This window comes from Apiotrichum porosum (assembly GCF_003942205.1).
Source record: "Apiotrichum porosum strain DSM 27194 chromosome Unknown scaffold_5, whole genome shotgun sequence".
NCBI classification, from domain to species: Eukaryota; Fungi; Basidiomycota; class Tremellomycetes; order Trichosporonales; family Trichosporonaceae; genus Apiotrichum; species Apiotrichum porosum.
In genome coordinates, this window is record NW_021167112.1 from 1,043,227 (window position 1) to 1,061,559 (window position 18,333).

At 55.5% G+C, this 18,333-nt stretch overlaps 6 protein-coding genes across 6 annotated transcripts; 4 read left to right on the forward strand and 2 right to left on the reverse strand.

The window, feature by feature from the left end:
* Positions 1-710: 710 nt before the first annotated feature.
* EHS24_007671 (uncharacterized protein) lies at positions 711-2,321 on the forward strand (the record flags this gene model as incomplete). The annotated part of the gene is made up of 4 exons (XM_028623016.1): positions 711-1,351; positions 1,413-1,650; positions 1,710-1,801; positions 1,862-2,321. The coding sequence occupies 4 exons, from the start codon at positions 711-713 to the stop codon at positions 2,319-2,321; spliced, it is 1,431 nt and encodes a 476-aa protein (XP_028476909.1).
* Positions 2,322-2,581: 260 nt separating this feature from the next.
* On the reverse strand, positions 2,582-4,393 carry ECM3 (Protein M3; the record flags this gene model as incomplete). Its single annotated transcript, XM_028623017.1, has 11 exons — positions 2,582-2,618; positions 2,657-2,681; positions 2,725-2,847; positions 2,886-2,941; positions 2,990-3,014; positions 3,060-3,120; positions 3,704-3,892; positions 3,931-3,982; positions 4,025-4,115; positions 4,162-4,183; positions 4,244-4,393. 11 exons carry the CDS (start codon positions 4,391-4,393, stop codon positions 2,582-2,584), a joined length of 831 nt encoding a protein of 276 aa, XP_028476910.1.
* Positions 4,394-6,127: 1,734 nt separating this feature from the next.
* EHS24_007673 (uncharacterized protein) lies at positions 6,128-6,946 on the reverse strand (the record flags this gene model as incomplete). The annotated part of the gene is made up of 3 exons (XM_028623018.1): positions 6,128-6,130; positions 6,196-6,553; positions 6,588-6,946. 3 exons carry the CDS (start codon positions 6,944-6,946, stop codon positions 6,128-6,130), a joined length of 720 nt encoding a protein of 239 aa, XP_028476911.1.
* A 437-nt stretch (positions 6,947-7,383) lies between these two features.
* Positions 7,384-10,784, forward strand: CDC48 (AAA ATPase cdc48; the record flags this gene model as incomplete). Its single annotated transcript, XM_028623019.1, has 16 exons — positions 7,384-7,401; positions 7,605-7,654; positions 7,720-7,812; positions 7,901-7,917; positions 7,973-8,056; positions 8,098-8,176; positions 8,245-8,279; positions 8,323-8,471; positions 8,525-8,542; positions 8,592-8,696; positions 8,746-9,689; positions 9,744-10,000; positions 10,053-10,076; positions 10,125-10,482; positions 10,536-10,724; positions 10,772-10,784. The coding sequence occupies 16 exons, from the start codon at positions 7,384-7,386 to the stop codon at positions 10,782-10,784; spliced, it is 2,433 nt and encodes an 810-aa protein (XP_028476912.1).
* Positions 10,785-11,253: 469 nt separating this feature from the next.
* On the forward strand, positions 11,254-13,043 carry EHS24_007675 (uncharacterized protein; the record flags this gene model as incomplete). The annotated part of the gene is made up of 10 exons (XM_028623020.1): positions 11,254-11,365; positions 11,415-11,525; positions 11,593-11,771; positions 11,837-11,982; positions 12,035-12,068; positions 12,119-12,157; positions 12,207-12,310; positions 12,355-12,412; positions 12,475-12,581; positions 12,806-13,043. 10 exons carry the CDS (start codon positions 11,254-11,256, stop codon positions 13,041-13,043), a joined length of 1,128 nt encoding a protein of 375 aa, XP_028476913.1.
* A 2,160-nt stretch (positions 13,044-15,203) lies between these two features.
* On the forward strand, positions 15,204-17,046 carry EHS24_007676 (uncharacterized protein; the record flags this gene model as incomplete). Its single annotated transcript, XM_028623021.1, has 7 exons — positions 15,204-15,402; positions 15,559-15,625; positions 15,687-15,742; positions 15,790-16,063; positions 16,116-16,283; positions 16,336-16,534; positions 16,582-17,046. The coding sequence occupies 7 exons, from the start codon at positions 15,204-15,206 to the stop codon at positions 17,044-17,046; spliced, it is 1,428 nt and encodes a 475-aa protein (XP_028476914.1).
* Positions 17,047-18,333: the final 1,287 nt, after the last annotated feature.

Genomic DNA, 18,333 nt, shown 5'->3' on the forward strand with positions numbered 1-18,333 from the left:
GGGGGGGGGGAGTATGGGAAGTTTGCCATCGTGCATTCTCCCATGGCCCATGGCCCATGGTCCATGGTGCTCTGGCCTCTGGCCTCTGGCCTCTGTGGGGCATTGCGGGGACACTGGAGGGACAGGATAAACTGCTCGCTCTGTCTCTTGTGGCAACATGCCCTCTCTCTCTCGCTGTCTCTCCTTCTCCCCCCCCCCGCGCCGCCCTCTCCCCCGTCCCCCCCGGTCCCCCCCCCCCAACACACACCTGCGTCTGTCAGTCTCCCCCTCTCTCTGCTCTTCACACTGCATTGCCCTCGTCCTTCTTCCCATCACCCCATCCAGTCATTCAACCACAGCGTTCACCACCCCACCACCACCACACCACCACCCATTACACACACACACACCCCACCCGTCTCATCACCTCTTACTCTCTACCTCGACCACCTACCCCCCATCTTCACATCGTCCGTGTTCACCAGGCGTGGCACAATGTCTGGCGCAATCAAGATGGAAGGCTTCCAGTACGGTCTTGCCCTGGCTCCCAAGTCCCGTCCATCCATGCTGACCAAGACTTCCTTTCCTTGTCCATGCGCCGCCACCCGTTCCCTCGTGCACGTTACTCGCTGTCCACGTCCACTCTCTTCTCCAACAGACCTTCCAATGGCAGTGGCCTGCCCCCCAGTCCCCAACGTCCCATTCTCAACCGGCCCTTCTCAGACGGATCCATGACCGTCGACTCGTCATTCCTCACTTCCATCATGTCCCCCCAATCCTTTTCCTTTTCGCCCGGCAGCCTTCCAAACCAACAGGGTGGCCAGTCCAACAACCCTTTCGACTACAACATGGTCTCGCCCCACTCGGGCGCCGTTGAACTGCCGTCTTCGTCCTCGCCTCACAGCTTCCAGCCCCATGCCATGTTTGGCCACCTCAACTTTGGCGCAGAGAACAGAGAACCCCCAGTTGTCGCAGCATCCGACACAAAGGACAACCGCTCGCGATCCCAGTCGTCGTCACGCTCCTCCAACATTGGAAAGGCTCCCAGTGCCCGCGCTCGCTCCGGACGTAAACTGTCCATGAACGACGTTCGACCAACCGTTCAGCCACCCCGTGGACGAACAATGGCCCCGCCTCGATCCATGTCATTCCAGACGGAGAGCAAGCCGGCCCCCGGATCTCTCCTTCCCCTTGGCCCCCAGCGAGCCAATTCAATCACGTCCGCCGACTTGGCCTTTGAACACCAGTACGGCATCGCCATCCCACACACCGACTTTGGCCAAGGCATGTGGGCAGGAGGAAGCGCGCCGAGTGTACTTCCTGAGGGCATGGCCAGCTACGGGGCCAGTGTAGAGGGTGGTGGGCTTGAGAGGTGAGTTTGGAAACCCATCTGTGTGTGCGGCATAGTGCAGTGTACTGACCATGTACCTCAGCCCCGTTACGCCCGCGCAGACTGTGGCTACGCTTCTTGGTGACGAGAGTAGGAAGCAACGCCGCCGCGAGTGCCACAACCAAGTCGAGAAACGCCGCCGCGAGCACATAAACGCCATGATCGAGGAGCTCAACAAGCTCCTTCCCGCCAAGTTCAAGATGCCCATGGATAACGACATTGCGGTAGAGGACGACGAGGACGAGGACCCAAACAACCCCGAGTCCCCAATCAAGAAGAAGGTGGGCATCTTTTGGTCCCTTGCCACCGCCACCCAGGTTATGACTAACACATGTTTTAGAAGTCGAAGCGTACCGCATCCACCTCCAAGCAACAGAAAGACTCTGCCCAATGCAAGGGTCGAATCCTTAGCGACAGCGTTCACTACATTCGGTATGTGTTGTTGGTTAATGCTTCATATGGCACTCTGCGAGGCAACTCTGACTCTCACAGCGACCTTCAATCCGTCAATGAACAGCAGTCTTCCCGTATTCGGTATCTCGAAGGGCTACTGGACAACCAGCTCTTGCAGCAGAACCAGTCTTGGGCGTCGCAGAACCAGTCCAACGACCTCCCCTACCCTCACGAACAACTCGAGGCCATGCGGGCTAGTCCCGAGCCGGACAGGCTTGTTCCTTTGACCCAGTCCGGCTGGTCTGGCTTCAACCAGCTCGTGTTTGAAACCTCACCCACCGAGGCATCGTCCGGTGGTGACATCCAGCGCTCTACTCCTCAATCATCCGACTCTCCTGAAACTGACACCAAGGACCCCGTCGTGTGGGGGCTGGTCGACTTCGCGGAGGAGCAGCAGCGGGAAGCGCGCAAGGACTCTCAACACGAGTTGCAAAGTTCACTCAGCAACATGGAAATTGACGTCCCCGTTGAGGACAGGCGCTCGTGGTCAAACTTTTAAACGTCGTTACATGTCATTTGACGCAGTATCACGGTGGTTGTAGTAGTTTTGTAGTGAGACATTCTCTCCTGGGTGTCTATAATGTCTTGGTGCCAGTGTGTAATGACAACCCCAATGTATTGTGCGATCCACATTCGTGCAACTGTGGCATCGGGCAATGCCCCCATAACCGACCGCCCACTGGCCACTGGAGTGTCACGTTACACGCCCGATTTATATATGCAACGAGTTTACATGCGTCAATGCAACACCACCATGCCTCACTTTACAATGTACAAGGCAATCGCTGCCAGAGCTCTGCGCACCGTCAGAGACAGAGAAACGTCGGAACTTACGTTGACAAAATGAACATAAGCGCATCTAAAATTGTCAGCTCGTGCTTCTCTGGAAGGCGCGGACTCACATTGCAAGAGCAGGAAGCTGGCCAAAGTATGCGCCGTGCCTGCTGGATTCAGAAGCTGGGTGACTACGAGCTGGTTCGCCGCAGCTGGCGTTCCAGAGAGGAGAATAACAACAAAGGTGCGGACTTCAATGTCAGTTCATCAACCAGGTGTGGAAAGTTACTTTTCTGGGCAGGAGGGAACAACGAGGTGTGCTTCTGCAACGCTTGAACAACGAAACTGGCCTGGAGTTAACAACAGAAAGGGTTATCCCTAAACGACACTTACATGGCGAAGACGGGCACAATGATCACTTGGAGAAAGGTTTTAGCGTCTGCCAAAGATCGTTATTGCTCACTCTTGATCACGGTCATTGACACGATTGCCATCAATGGCAAGTCTCGCCACCGACTTGGTACCTGTATCACGTCAGGTTTGCAGATGGTGTCCATAGAAAGAATTACCGACCTTTAATCGAGCAAAGCTAGCCCCAAGCAATATCAATGCCATGGGCACGGTGATAGCTCCCAAAAAAGTCGTTGTTTCCAGAATGAAGTGCAGTGGAGGGTTTCCGTCAGGGGCATCTGGCATTCTTGTCTCTGTCCAGCCAGCGGTGTCGGTTAAAAGGGCTTTCAAAGGTTGGACAAGAGAAAAAGTAATTCCCAACACAACAGCCCAAGTCGGAGGTGGAACGTTCTTGAGGATTGTCAGAAGCATTGACACCACAGAACGACGCTTCCGACTGGGAACAGGCGAAGGCGAGCGAGGAGGGGGCGGCAGCTGTGCCCGACCTGACAGGACAGGTTGCATTTTCTCCCCCATCGAGGAGGGCTCAGAAGGGTCATGAGACCCCTCCAGAGGAGTGGTCGGCGGGATACGACCGGAGGAGTCTACCATTGCAGTGAAGGAACGAGTTCGAGGTTTAAGATGCGTCGGACGTCTTGCAAACTTCTGCGACGGTATCGACTGAACGTCGTCACACTCGTCCCACACAGAATCCACTGCGGTGGTGGTGACCTGGGAAAGCACTGGAGATGGTGGTAGCTCGGGGTCTTCTGTCACGACCGACTTGTTCTTGCCACGGAGGCGGCCATAGAAGCTTGTTGCGTTGGCGGCCCTTCGTCTCCACCGCTCTTTGAATGGGATGGGGTCTTCCAGCATGTGGTCGTCCATAAAGTCCCAGCCACAGATCTATTTCAGTCAGCAAAGGGACATTGGTCTATCTTCACCTTGTGAACACCAAGGGCAAAGAAGGTCGTGTTCATTATCAGGATGAAGATACTAATTTGGTGAGCCCGACCCACACGATGGCTCGCCACTTACGCAATGTACGCGACACCCAGGTCAACATCGGTGCTGGGATCAAAAGGCGATTCTTTTGCCATTGTTTGGACAACTGCCGTTGGGAGATTACCTATGGTTGTGTAAGGATACTGAGTACCAAGTCACATATGACTTACCCCAGTTGGAGATGACGCCCATCTTTCACGCTCGTTAGCCCCACCACATACCGATGTATAACTGGCAATTCGAAAAACTCACCACGATGATTCCCCACCGAAAATCCCTGGGCACATAGACGACCTCTCTCACGATCAAGGTACATAACAGGCCGACCAGTTGGTACATGATGGCCATCAACACGAGGGGTCCAAATGCTGAGATGTTCTGAGGCGTAAATGCCGACACCATGGATGAAAAAATAAGGCATGGGAGCGAGATGTTCTGTCAGGTCAGTGACATGTCGGACGATTTGTACTGCACCATTGTTATCAGACTGATGCCTTTGGTGCTATTGGAAGGGAGACCACCGGTCTTGGTGAGAGCAAATCCAGCGACGATGCAGAGTGCCATCTTCAACGTTGGAGTGAACGCTGTGGTGGTCAGAAACAACGCCGCAGAAATTGCAGACACCTTTATATATGACCGCCCCGGCAGATAATGAGTCCGACATGGCGGCGAGAGGGCTATGGCTTGCTGTCAAGTGAGCGCAGAATACCTCGTGCCGAGTAGTCCATGAGATGGTAGTGAGTGCGAATGCAGATACTCACCCACTCCTGTAGTCAACCGATCATTTGATTGAACCCACGGGTACGCGACGGTGTGGAGAAGACCGATAAGTCGGCCGAGTTGTCACGGCTTTCGGCACGTCGGTCCGAGTTCCGCAGCCACGTTGCGTGATGCAATAACGGTACAACGCGTACAACGCAATAGTGCATGCAACAACGGCGATATGCTGTTGCGTACATAGCCTTTCTGTCTATGGTACATACGTGGCTGCGAGACATGTAATGTAACCGTAAATGCCTGCACAGTGTGCTATCGAACTCCCCCACGTTCACGGCCCGGCTTGCAGCTTTTCGGCTCGCCATGCTCAATTGTCAAACTCGTCCGAGTCCAACTGCCACTCGTCTTGATCGGTGTCCAAAAAGGCCAAGCAGCCTGGGGCGCAGCCAAGCCACTTGATAGGAAGGTCAGGTGTTTTGGCCACCTCCAACCACTCGAATCGTTCTTCCGCAGCGTGGAGGAAGACCCGCCTTATCGGCCGATCAAGCGGTTGTGGTGAATGTTCGTCCCATTCTTGATGCCGCGGACACGGACAAGCGTAGTAATATGGGTTGGCAGACGCGTCGTCGGGTTCCGGTGTGAGATGCGACCGAGGGTAGGGGTTGACACGCCGCGAGCCCCGTCCACCATCGCTTCCTCGCGAAGCAGCCGCACACGCACTTTTGACTGCCTGCAAGACCCGGGTCGCGTCGTGCACCGGAACAAACGGCATGCACCCGCTCAACGAATTTGCGTCCAACAGGGGATTGTTCGCTCCTCGCCCACAGGCATCCCAATCGTAGTTGATGAGCGGTGGCAGGTTATCAGGTGGCCTGGGCGAGATAAGGACGTTCATACAGAGCGAGGTCAGCCGGGGAACGGAGGAGACGCGTTCGTTGTTCAAACAAAGTGACCGGATTGGTGACAGGACGCGAGATGTGTCTTCGTGCGGTTCGGCATCAGTCGGGGGTTGGAGCCAACGGTTCGGATGAGCGGAAAACTGCTCCAGGGAGAGGTTTAAGATGGTTGAAGGTAGATATTCCTGAACACGTCAGATAGTCTCAGCTCGTAAAGACATACTATGCGATTATTGCTAATGTTCAACTCTTTCAGATGCACCAGCCCTCCAATAGCTGCCGGCAGAGATTGGAGCTGATTGTTCCCTGCAAAACGGTCAGTCTGTGGCACAACAGAACCGCTCCTGGCTTACGAAGACTCAGTACCGTGATATACCGAATCTCGAACAGAGCGCTGGGGAGCCTGGGCCCATTTAGTATCCGTGCGTGGTGGACGTAAACCACCCACCTGGTGAGTCTGTTCTGACTCAAGTACACCCCGATGCTAGGCGCTGCCCTCTTGCTGAAGTCAACAGCTCCAGTCTTACTCCTCCCGAAACGACGACGCATGTTCGGAGACCCCGTGAGTGACGGGCTATCTGGCGTTTGAACAGGGCTATCCGAGTCGTCATTGGCGACTTCCGTTGCACCAAGGGCTCCAAACGGCGCGAGGGGAAGAGCGGGAAGCAGCGAGGAACGGTTGCTCAGGTTTGATGTAGGGGATTGCCTCAGGCTTGAGAAGAACGCTGCCGAGGCCGGGGCAGACTGTGTTCGGGAGAACGATCTCTCGCCAAGCGCTAGAGCTCGCGAACTCGGTCCCGCGATGGCGGCGTTGAGGCTAGGAGACTGGTTGGCCATAGCGCGTGACAAACGAGCAGAAGGAGATGCCGTAGGAGATTGGGCTGTTGGCAAGGTCACGAGGTCGCCGAGATCCGCAATCCTGGTTGACAAGCGTTCGAGACCAAAGTCACTTCAGTTAGTTCTAGAGAGCATGATCAACGCACGATAACACCAAGTCACATTTGGCATTGTCCACACAGTGGGCGACCCTCATCTGCATCCAGTCGTCACTTCCAACAACGGCTTTGTAGGGGCTAGGAGACCCCAGCAAGCCGCGGCCAACTGGAGTAGGCGAGGACACGCTGCCATGTCGGGCATGTCCGTAGACTGGGGTCGGAAAGGCCGGAGGAAAGTCGTCTGGTTGGTGACGCTTCGGCCTGGGAATCTTTGGAGCTGGTAAGGAAGCAGAGGGTTGGGCATTGAGATCAAGGTCATGGAGTGTAGCAGCAAATGGGAGTGGTCGAGATGGGATAGAGTCCCAGTCGGGCATGGGCTTGGACGCACCCGAGTAAGGGTGGAGCATTGGAGAAGGGCGATAAGGGGTACTGAGACGGGAGAAGGGACGATATACTATAATGGCAATGATATGTAAATAAGATCAAAGGAGAAAAGGAGATTCGGGTGGGGAAAGGGAGATGATGATGAGTGTGTGGTGGGTAGTCCTCGCCCGGCCTGCCAATGTTGTTGTTGAAGTATCCCCGGGGCTGTACGGCGTGCGGAAGCAACGTGGTGCGAGGCGGCCCTCGTCGCGCCTGACTGTAGAGGGCCAGAGCGTCTCCTTCTGGGGGCTTCCGCAACTCCACATTACGTAAACACTTAATAAATGGTACCGCCCAGCAACTACGACGGCGCGTCAGCGTTGATTCAGCTCCGCGTCATTGCGTGCGGTTGCTCTCATTCATCTCTTCCTCCTTCCATCCTTTCACCACTTTCTTAGACTACAGTTACCCACATATCAACATGGCAGACCCTTCTCAGGTAAGCTGTTTATTCCACGGACCCCCCTCTCGCAACCCACGGTGCCAGCTTGGCGGGTTCCTCCACCACCACGCGCTCTCCACTCGAATGAGTCAACTCCGCAAACAAGATGGCGGCAACTGTCGGGCTCCGCTGTCATCACCACACCTCACTCCTCTGGATTCTGGACGTCCCATGAGCTATTGAGCTGATATCCCTTCTAGCCTGCCCCCGATGACTCTACGGCGACTGCCATCCTTCGTCAGAAGAAGTCGTGAGTCTTCGGTGACGATTGATCACCGTGTATTTATCACATAACTGACGGTCCCCCCCCACCAGTCCCAACCGCCTGATGGTGGACGAGAGCCCTTCCGACGACAACAGTGTTGCCATGCTCAACCCCAACACCATGGAAACCCTTGGTCTCTTCCGGTTAGTTGCGCCAAGAAGGGTGTGGGCAGTTGAACGGCCGCCCCCCAAAGAGCTTGAGCTTGTTGTTGCACCTGCTGACCAATTTCAGTGGCGACACCATCATTGGTGCGTAAATAGCAGGACTCCGTACCCTGCACCCCCACTGACGACTTGATCTCAGTTCGCGGCAAGCGTAGGAAGGACACTGTCCTTATCTGCCTCAGCCAGGACGACGTCGAGGAGGGCAAGATTTGCATGAACAAGGGTGGGTCAAGGCCGCGACCTGTATGCACTAACTTGCTTAAGTTGCCCGTGGCAACTGCGCCATCAAACTCGGTGATCTTGTCCACGTTTCGGCTGCCAACGACATCAAGTACGGCAAGCGGTACGTCTTTCGCTGGTGTCCGGCCATTTTAGGCTGCTTCGGTTGAGTATGGCTGACAATTATTGCAGTATCCACGTTCTTCCCTTTGCCGACTCCGTCGAGGGTGAGTATCAGTACCACCTACCGCCTGAATGCTAACGTTCTAGGACTTTCCGGCAACCTCTTCGATGTTTACCTCAAGCCCTACTTCCTGGAGGCGTACCGCCCCGTCCGCAAGGGTGACGTCTTCCAGATCCGTGGCGGCATGAGGACCGTCGACTTCAAGGTCATCGAGGTTGACCCCTCCCCTTATTGTGTACGTACGGCCCTTGGCTTGCTCTGACGCTGCACTGCGCTGACTGCTTACAGATTGTGGCTTCGGACACGGTGTGTTGTTTGAAAAACTGGGTGACTGGTCGTTACTAATAAAGCTTAGGTTATCCACACTGAGGGAGAGCCCCTTGACCGTGAGGCGGAGGAGGCTGACCTCAACGCTGTTGGTTACGATGACCTCGGTGGCTGCAGGAAGCAGCTTGCACAGGTGTGTAGACGCCCTGTGTGTGTGTGGACGCACGTCACTGACGATCCAGATCCGTGAGCTTGTCGAGCTCCCTCTCCGTCACCCTCAGCTCTTCAAGGCCATTGGTATCAAGCCCCCCCGTGGTATCCTCATGTTCGGCCCCCCCGGTACCGGTAAGACTCTGATGGCGCGTGCTGTCGCCAACGAGACCGGTGCCTTCTTCTTCCTTATCAACGGTCCCGAGATTATGTCGAAGATGGCCGGCGAGTCCGAGTCCAACCTTCGTAAGGCCTTTGAGGAGGCGGAGAAGAACAGCCCCGCCATTATCTTCATCGACGAGATCGACTCCATTGCTCCCAAGCGTGACAAGACCAACGGCGAGGTCGAGCGCCGTGTTGTGTCGCAGCTCCTTACCCTCATGGACGGTCTCAAGGCTCGTTCCAACGTTGTCGTCATGGCCGCCACGAACCGCCCCAACTCGATCGACCCCGCTCTTCGTCGTTTCGGCCGCTTTGACCGTGAGGTTGACATTGGTATCCCTGACCCCACCGGCCGCCTCGAGATTCTCCGCATCCACACCAAGAACATGAAGCTCTCGGACGACGTCGACCTCGAGCAGATTGCCGCCGACACTCACGGTTATGTCGGTGCGGACATGGCCTCGCTGTGCTCTGAGGCTGCCATGCAGCAGATCCGTGAGAAGATGGACCTTATCGACCTTGACGAGGACACCATCGACGCGGAAGTGCTCGACTCGCTTGGTGTCACCATGGAGAACTTCCGCTACGCTCTCGGCGTCAACAACCCCTCGGCTCTCCGTGAGACCGTCGTCGAGATCCCTACGACTACCTGGGGCGACATTGGTGGCCTCGAAAAGGTCAAGCGCGAGCTGCAGGAGACCGTCTCGTATCCTGTCGAGCACCCCGAAAAGTTCCTCAAGTACGGCATGTCCCCCTCCAAGGGTGTGCTCTTCTATGGCCCTCCCGGTACCGGAAAGACGATGCTTGCCAAGGCGTGAGTGGAGCCATACGTTGTCAAAGGTATAAATCTCCTACTAACTCTGAACAGTATTGCCAACGAGTGCCAGGCCAACTTCATCTCCATCAAGGGCCCCGAGCTCCTCACCATGTGGTTCGGCGAGTCGGAAGCCAACGTCCGCGACGTCTTTGACAAGGCCCGTGCCGCCGCTCCCTGTGTCATGTTCTTTGACGAGCTTGACTCTATTGCCAAGGCTCGTGGCGGCTCTGGCGGTGACGCTGGTGGCGCCAGCGACCGTGTGCTCAACCAGATCCTTACCGAGATGGACGGCATGAACGCCAAGAAGAGTGAGCCGAGCTGTTATTTAGACCTAAGCAACGCTGACCAGCCCTTTTTTAGACGTCTTCATCATTGGTGCTACCAGTAAGTCCTGAACATACCCATGCTTGATGTGGTACTGACTGCAAACAGACCGTCCTGACCAGATCGACCCCGCCCTTCTCCGTCCTGGCCGTCTCGACCAGCTCATCTACATTCCTCTCCCCGACGAGGCGTCGCGTCTCTCGATTCTCCAGGCTACTCTTCGCAAGTCTCCCGTCGACCCGCGTGTCGACATGAACTTCCTCGCCAAGAACACTGCTGGCTTCTCCGGTGCCGACCTTACCGAGATCTGCCAGCGTGCTGCCAAACTCGCTATCCGCGAGAGCATTGAGTCGGACGTTCGCAGGGACAACGAGCGCAAGGCCAAGGCCGAGGCTGCGGGTGGGGACCTCGACGTCGACCTCATGGACGAGGAGAACGAGGAGGACCCTGTGCCCACCATCACTGTGTAAGTGATAAACAAACGGAACACGAAAGAAAATGTTGTTAACTGGCTTTTAGTGACCACTTTGAGGAGGCCATGAAGTTTGCCCGCCGCTCCGTTTCCGACGCCGACATTCGTCGCTACGAGATGTTCAGCACGTCGCTGCAGCAGTCCAGGGGCTTCGGCAACAACTTCAAGTTCCCCGAGAGTGGTGGTGAGGCTGCCGAGGGTGGCGCCACCTTCCAGAACGAGGCCGATGACGACGAGTGAGTCTTGCGTTCCTCCCCTTGCTCCTGACTAACATTTTTTTCAGCCTCTACGCTTAAACGGCACGCACTGAAGGCGGCGAGCCACTTCAGGTAGCGAGTATCGTGACATCAGGGCCGCCAAATGTGAGATGGGACCCCCACAAGTACAGACAGACAGGTAGAAATCCATGAATTGTGTGTGACATGAAGCAACTACGCAGTGAAACGCTCTGTCCAGCCCATCCACCATCCGACCGCTTTACCCATGCCATCGTAGTCCACTCGACAGAGCAGCTTCTCCTTGTCCTTGTACGGCAACGCACTTCCAACCAATTCTGGCAGGTAGAAACGAGCCTCGGGCCACTGCGGTCGTCAGGTCTCTAACCTATTCTGCACCAACCATTTGGTCATAGGGAAGTGCCGTGTCGTCCGACAACCGGTACCACTGGGGTCGCATTTCCTCAGATCTAATTGTGTCAGCATGCAGATATAACCTCAACCGGTCCTACTCGATTGGTTTGTTCTGCCATTTAGACGCATGGTACAAATGTATTTCAGCGGTGACGGGTGTCTCTTCGTCGGACACAGATCTGACAACCAACAGCCGCCCGCGAGCGTGGAGATCCTCAGGATGGACGACGAGACCGCACTCTTCCTGAGTGCATTAGAAATCAAACGTCGAAACTGGCAACGTTAATTCACTTGCAGTTCCCGGATGGCACACTCGTCCATGGGCTCATGAAGACGAGGCTTTCCCCCAAACCCGTTCCAAAGACCTTTGCCGAAACCTCGCTTCTTCAGCCCAAGAAGTACCTAAGTGTTAGTTGCAATGGTTATCCCAAGCTCGTACCTGCGGTTCATGGCTAGCATCGATGATGAAGATCAGTGAGAACTTTTGTTCGGCTGCTATTGTGGATGGCACCGGCAGCCAACCTCGATCGGGTTTTTGCAGCCGAAAAATGTCCAAGTCTTCATGTTGAAGTTCTGGCGGCCAACCTTGACGAGGTTCTGACTGGAGCAGGTTATGGGGATCGGTTGGCAGAGCCATGGGACAATGTGGATGAGGTGATGACCGACCGGCGTGGTGTCAAAATCAACGGTTGCGTCATCGCTCAGACCTCCACCCCCAGCCTCCACGTCCAAAACCGCTCATTGCCAGTCTGATCACCATCAACTTCTTTTCCATCCATCGTCAGCAGCTCATGTCCGACATAACGTCCCTCCAGTTCCCTCCAGTAACTGCAGTACTACTTGCAAGCACGGCAGTGGTAACACTGTAGGTCCTTCGGCTTCCAGAGTTTCTCGCACAGTGCTGACTCATCAAACAGGCCGTGTCTCTTGGGTATCCTCCCCTTCGGCTACGTGCGTGACCCACGTCAGCCGTCGGTCCGAGTGCCACTGACACCCGTTAGATATATCTGAACTGGTCCTCGGTTGTGTTCAAGCTCCAAGTCTGTGGTGCAAAGGCGGTCCAACGAGTTGGGTACTGATGATCTACAGGTCTGGCGCATAGCGACCAATGTGTTCTTCGGTGGCACCGGCTTCCCGCTCATCATGGACTTTTTCCTCCTATTCCGCACCTCTACTGCTCTAGAGGCAGGCTAGTAAGTGTCTCAAGTGTGCACCAGCAGATGCTCACTGTTTGTAGCGTGTCCGACATTGCCTCATACGTTTGGACCCTCGTGGTGCTGTACTCGACGATTCTTGTAAGTTGGCCGCCTGTACTGAACTGACCGTAGATCCTTAACGTGATCCCATTTTTTCACAGGGTTTATCTGTTCCGCCCCACATTGACATCCCTGCTGTATTTGTGGTCGAAGGAGAACCCAACTGCCAAAGTCAACCTCTTCGGGCTTGTCAGCATCCCGACAAGACGTCAGTTTGTTGTTCCCTTGCGTTGTTGCTGACCACTCAGTTTATCCTTTTGCCTTGATCGTACTGGATCTGATCCAAAACGGTCCCCACGCAGCACTGGGATCCATTATGGGACTGCTTGCTGGACATCTATAGTGAGTTGTCCTTGGCCTGTCTGTCCTTTCAGGCTGTTTGGGGTTTGGAAACCTCTTTACGACATTGGCTAGTAGCCTGACACCCTGCAGTTGGTTCCTCACCGTTTACCTGCCGTTGCAAGCTCCCACCGGTGTGCGACGCCCCAACCCACTCCCTGTACCCAGGTGGTTCCGCCAGCTGTTTCGTCGGTCTCGACAGACAACACCGGGACCAGCGTCATCGAGCGTTGCAAGCGGCGTCAATGTGACCAACTTCCGTAGTGACGCTGCGAATGAGGTGAGGCATCGTTGGGGCTCTGGCCAGAGGCTTGGTGGCAGCGCCTTGTAACCCCACCACCATGAAATGATCTGAAGTGGCCGACAGTTGAAGCAACTGAGACGATGAGCTGAGAGGGCGACACACCTGCCGTTTGTGACGGAGGCTGCCCCTGCATGGCCGGATCGGCATCTCTGGTTCGATCAGGTAAATATACCAGGACGCAGGACTTCATTGCCAAGTCCAAGCCGACTAACTTTTGGCACACAGGAGGAACGCGTTTCCGGTGTGTCGGTTCCTTTTTGTCGCGCACATGAGTACTGCACATATCCTACAGTACATACAGTGCAGTACAACATATGCAGGTTGACCTAATGACACGTTGTGACACACACTGTTCTCTCACGTCTCGCTGTCTCTAGGCCAGTAACGTACCTGTTTGCTTAAGCCGTGAAGCTTGGTCACCCGAGCTGCAAAACATGGCGTCCCACGTTCCGTGTTCATCGAGACGCGTGCGTGTTTTGTACCGTATACGACCAGAGAACTGTCCCACAGGGAGAGGCTGCTGCCGCCGGAGTAATGGGCCCGTACCATGCCAGCTCTGGGGTATGACAACCTGATCAAGTATGTATATCAGCCATTGAGCCCTCATCCCCCATTTTATGACGGCGCAATGCGCCTTGATGGCGTTTTGAAAAACCTGTATACTCAGGTTCAAGCCGGGGGATCCTTGCAGAAGAGCTGCACCAAACATGAGAACCACCGGGTGTGTGCCGTTTGGTGGTGGAACGGGTCAAGTGGCTGCGCAACTGCGCGTATACTACTTTTGTAACATGGTCATACAGGTGGGACATTGTGGCTGAGGCGTGGCGGGCGCTGCAACATTCACGGAGGACCGCAACAAAACAGACGTGCTGTCAACACGCGACATCCGGCGAAAGGCTTAAGGGCGCGAGGCGACCTTTACACCGTCTTTAGCTCGGTCAGTCTCGCAGCTCCTCACAGCGATCACAGCCCTACCCGCGAGATTTCAATTCCACTAAGCTTACAAATGACAAACTCACGTCTCCGATCTCCACTCCTTGGCTCCCTTCACTGTTCAGGAAAGAAACGGGACACAACGCCCACAACAGGAAGGGGGGTCCATTTTTTTGGGTACATATCCGTACTTGGCAGGACTTGCTAAGCTTGCAAGCTTGCAACAGGGTCCGACGGATCAACGGCGAGAGCCTCGAGCCGTTTGTGGTTGTGCACGCTGTTCGGCGCAGGATCCACGCGCCCATCGTTTAGGATCCGCCTTTTCTGCCGCTTTGCCACCGTGTTTCGTTTCAGGCTACCGCCCTGCGATCCCTGCGACCTGAAAGGGTCCCCACGTTCTCCGTGGGAGGATTCGCGGATTGGTGGTGTCCTCGTCTTGGTTTTTATTTTTTCTTTATTTGGATACATAATTGTTCGCTCTCCTCAATTAGAAATCGTAATTGCACTATCATTAGAACTGAGTCAGGAATAGGGCAGACGCCACAGCTGCGCGCCCGGGGAGCCGATGATGCAGGGTGGGCCCATGGGCGCTTGGGAGGCGTGTGGGGAGGCGGGGGGGAAGGGGGGCTTGGTTCCGTTCGTGCCTGGTGCGTTGATCATGCTCGGCGCACGTCCTGCACAGTCAGTTCTTTGGCGGCCGGGCGGGGGGCGCACCCGCACGCACGCGCGCGCTGGCGCGTCCCTCATGTTCGTGATTTGGGGTGCTCTGCCGGGCACCTGGCGGGAGCTGGGCGCGGGGGGCCGCCAGAGGGCCTAGGGCGAGGGGCCCGAGCGTCTGTAGGATCTGACCTCATCGTTTGAATAAGTGTGACAGCCGCCCCTGGACGGGCGCGGATGTGCGAGGCAGAAGTGCCGAGGACGCTGTTGATCGGAGGGACCGGGCGCACCCCACGCGCTCTGGCAGTGTGACTGCGGGCGCCAAGGGCGGGCCTGGGTGTGGGCACACCACGCAAGGCATCATTCCCGCCTAAATCCCCGTGTGTCCCAGGTGAAAGGTGTTTGCTTTGCACAACACTGTCCTCCCAGCTCGCTCTCGCCCGCCCCGGTCGTTGTCGCGTTTGGGTTGTCTTGTTCCGACAGGTCGTCCTCTTGCTTTATCACTCTCTTCTACCAACTCTGTTCATTCTATTTTTCCAGTTTGTCTCCCCACGTCCTTCTCTATCTCTTTCGCCTCTTCGACACTCTCTTCTCACAATGATCTTCCGGGCAACGGCCCTCTCGTGGGTTGTGGCAGCACTGTGCTTCACCCCGACCGCATTCTCAGTCACCAACTATGCCGATGACTTTGTCGACCCCGCCTACATCCTCGACTTCCAGTACCAGACGGTCACTGCCAAGGCTCAGCAGATCATCGTGCAATGGGCCAACGCGCTCAACTTGGCCTCGCCTTGGAGTAAGTGGTTCCCACAGTTTGGCTACAGGTGGTCAGAGGTGGCATTTATCGTCGGTGGTTTGCAAACCCATTCAATTTGCCGCCCACCCCCCACGCCTCCGCAGCCGGGATCTGTGACCCAAACGTTGTCAGGTGTGATTACTGACCGATTCCCAGGTGTCACGTCCAAGAAGTATCTGGCCCCTTCGGGAGACAAGCATGACTACATGAGCTGGAGGCCATAGTGAGTGTTACCACCGCTGCCTATTTTTAAAAAACAAAAACCATGCCGCTGACCAGTCTAGCTACTGGCCCAACTGCACCAATGCTGGCAACACGACGGTGCTCACCGTCGATGAAAGTGAGGATTTACAGACCGTCGTCAATCCCCATGCTGACAATTTCTAGTGTTCAAGACCTGTGACTACTACAACGTGGATGGTGCGCTCAACCCCGATGCCCGTCTCATCAACAACGTCGGCGACTTTGACGACCTGGCAAACGCCGTCCTGTACAATGCGCTGGCGTGGGGCATTACTCGTTCCGGAATCTACTCGAAGCGTGTTGTCTCCTACCTCAACACCTGGTTCCTTGACGCGGACACGTACATGAACCCCAACCTCAACTATGCCCAAATGGCAGGTGGCCCTACTGGCCAGAACGGCACCCATACCGGTGTCCTGTGAGTTGCGCAAGGACTTGTCCCCTGCGCCTTTTGCTAACCACTTCCACAGCGACCTCAAGTGCATGGCCAAGATTTGTGCTGGTGTTGAGCTTCTGCGTCAAGGCAATGCCGAGGGATGGAACTCGACATTTGATGCCTCCCTTCAGGGCTGGGTCACCCAGTACATTAGCTGGATCACCACAGACTCCATCGCCGTCGAGGAGAAGAAGTCTACCAAGTGAGCTGGAGTGCAGTCTACTTGTTGGATTATATGCTGATACGTGTGCTAGCAATCACGGCACCTTCTACTTCGCGCAGCTGGCCTCGCTCTACATTCTGGCCAACGACACTTCCAATGCCGCGAGCACCGCCCAGGAGTACTTCACTACTACATTCATGGCCCAGATCAACGCCGACGGCGACCAGCCTCTGGAGTCTGCTCGCACCCGGCCCTACCATTATCTTGCATACAACCTGGCGGCCATGATTGTGAGTGTCTGCCCCTCTCTTGAAGCAACAAATGGCTGACGTTTTAGACTGTTGGTCGTCTTGGCCAGTACGCCGGCTACGATGGATGGAACTCTACGTCGACTCTGGGTGGCACCATCCCGGCAGCTGCCGACTTCGCAATGGCGTACCCCCCTGGAGCTGATACCGCCTCCGAGTTGTACCCCTTCATCGGTGCCGTCGGAGCCATCTACGGCGACAGCGACAGCACCCTCGCCAGCTGGTTGAACACTCAGACCAACGGCTCGTACATTTCCGACGCCAGCTACCTTTGGAACCAGCCGTTGTCTGACAGTGGCGTCTCTGCCAACATGTCGTACATCACGTTCGCCGCCAACCCCAAGGGAACCGGTACCCTTTCCGTTGGCACTCAACCTACTGGAGGAACATCCTCCTCCGGCGGCTCATCGTCATCCGCTACGCCCCGTTCGTCCGCCGTGTCCTGGTCCACCATCGGTGCCATGGTGGTCCTGGCTGTTCTGTGCCACTTGTGACCTTGTCAGGTCTGGTAGTATGGGATCGGCAGGTTAGTCATGCGAGGCATTGTCCCAGGAAACAGGAAGGGGCCGTATTTTTCTCCTCTGTCCTAAGTTGCTGGAGCCCTCAGGGAGGGCTTTACATTTTAGCCGTCGATGAGATCAGGAAGTCGACGTCGACGGCACTTTCAGTCATTACTACCATGGAACAATATATTTTTGTGTTCTAAGAAATGTTCATATACATGCAGCATAGATTTTTAAAAGGTTCGCCACTGACTTTCCGACAGGCCTTGTAAAGTATCAGTTTGGATGCGGTCCATGTGCTGCTCGGCCAGACCATCCAGACTGTCCGACGCAGACTCGGAGCGTTCTCTTGATCTCGTGTATAGGATCGCCACTTGAACGTAAAAGGGTCGAGGATACCGAGTGGCTAGACTGATTGCCACCTGTCTCTCACTTCTGTCCGTCCACTCCATCGGACCGAGGATACAACTTAATCATGCATCCAAGACAATCCTCCGCTCCGCTCCGCCGTGCTTGGCAGTCACATTTTATGGTGATGGTGGATGCTTTTTGGCATTGGAACTCTCACCCAGTCAGACGCCAGGGTTCTGTTCAGTCAGAGTTCTGAAGACTGAGCCTTGTCACGACCACGACCACAAGTCTGCGATGAGAAACAAGAGTCGATCTGTCTGGATATGTCGGTGCCATGTGTGCCGTTTTGGGATGTCTCAATTCCGGTCGTCATTCTCGCTCTCTGGTCATCCTCTCATTCCCACACGTCGTGGACAACCGTCCTTGTACGTCATTTTAATGGTTGTTGCTGGAGTATGCATTCCTTGTCGTGCGTCGTCATGTGATTGCCAAGACGGCCACACTACGACCACGCACTCCATATTGCGCACCATTGTATTTGTCGAGATATTACACAATGGTGCCTGGAGGATGTGATGGCTGGGTGCATGTCATGAAAGTTAGGCAGCGATAAGCACCGCTTCGGCCTTCGGATTGAGTTGCAATCTCTCAGCCATGAGCTATGAGCCATGAGCCATGGAGTTCCCACGTTCGTAATTCACAGCTCCCGTGGACCTTCAGCAGTGAGAAGCTGCATGCGGAGCGGAGGCCGTTAATTTGGGGTCATGGGGGATTCAGTGTTGAACGGCAGGGTGAAATCCTTGGCTGTTAGAATGTACATGTGGCCGCAGTGATGTCAGACACTGCCCCGCCATGAAATGTCACGAAAGGGCGGCTGAGTCACTTGAATGGATTTTGATATGAGACAGTGCCACGTTGGACAGTTCA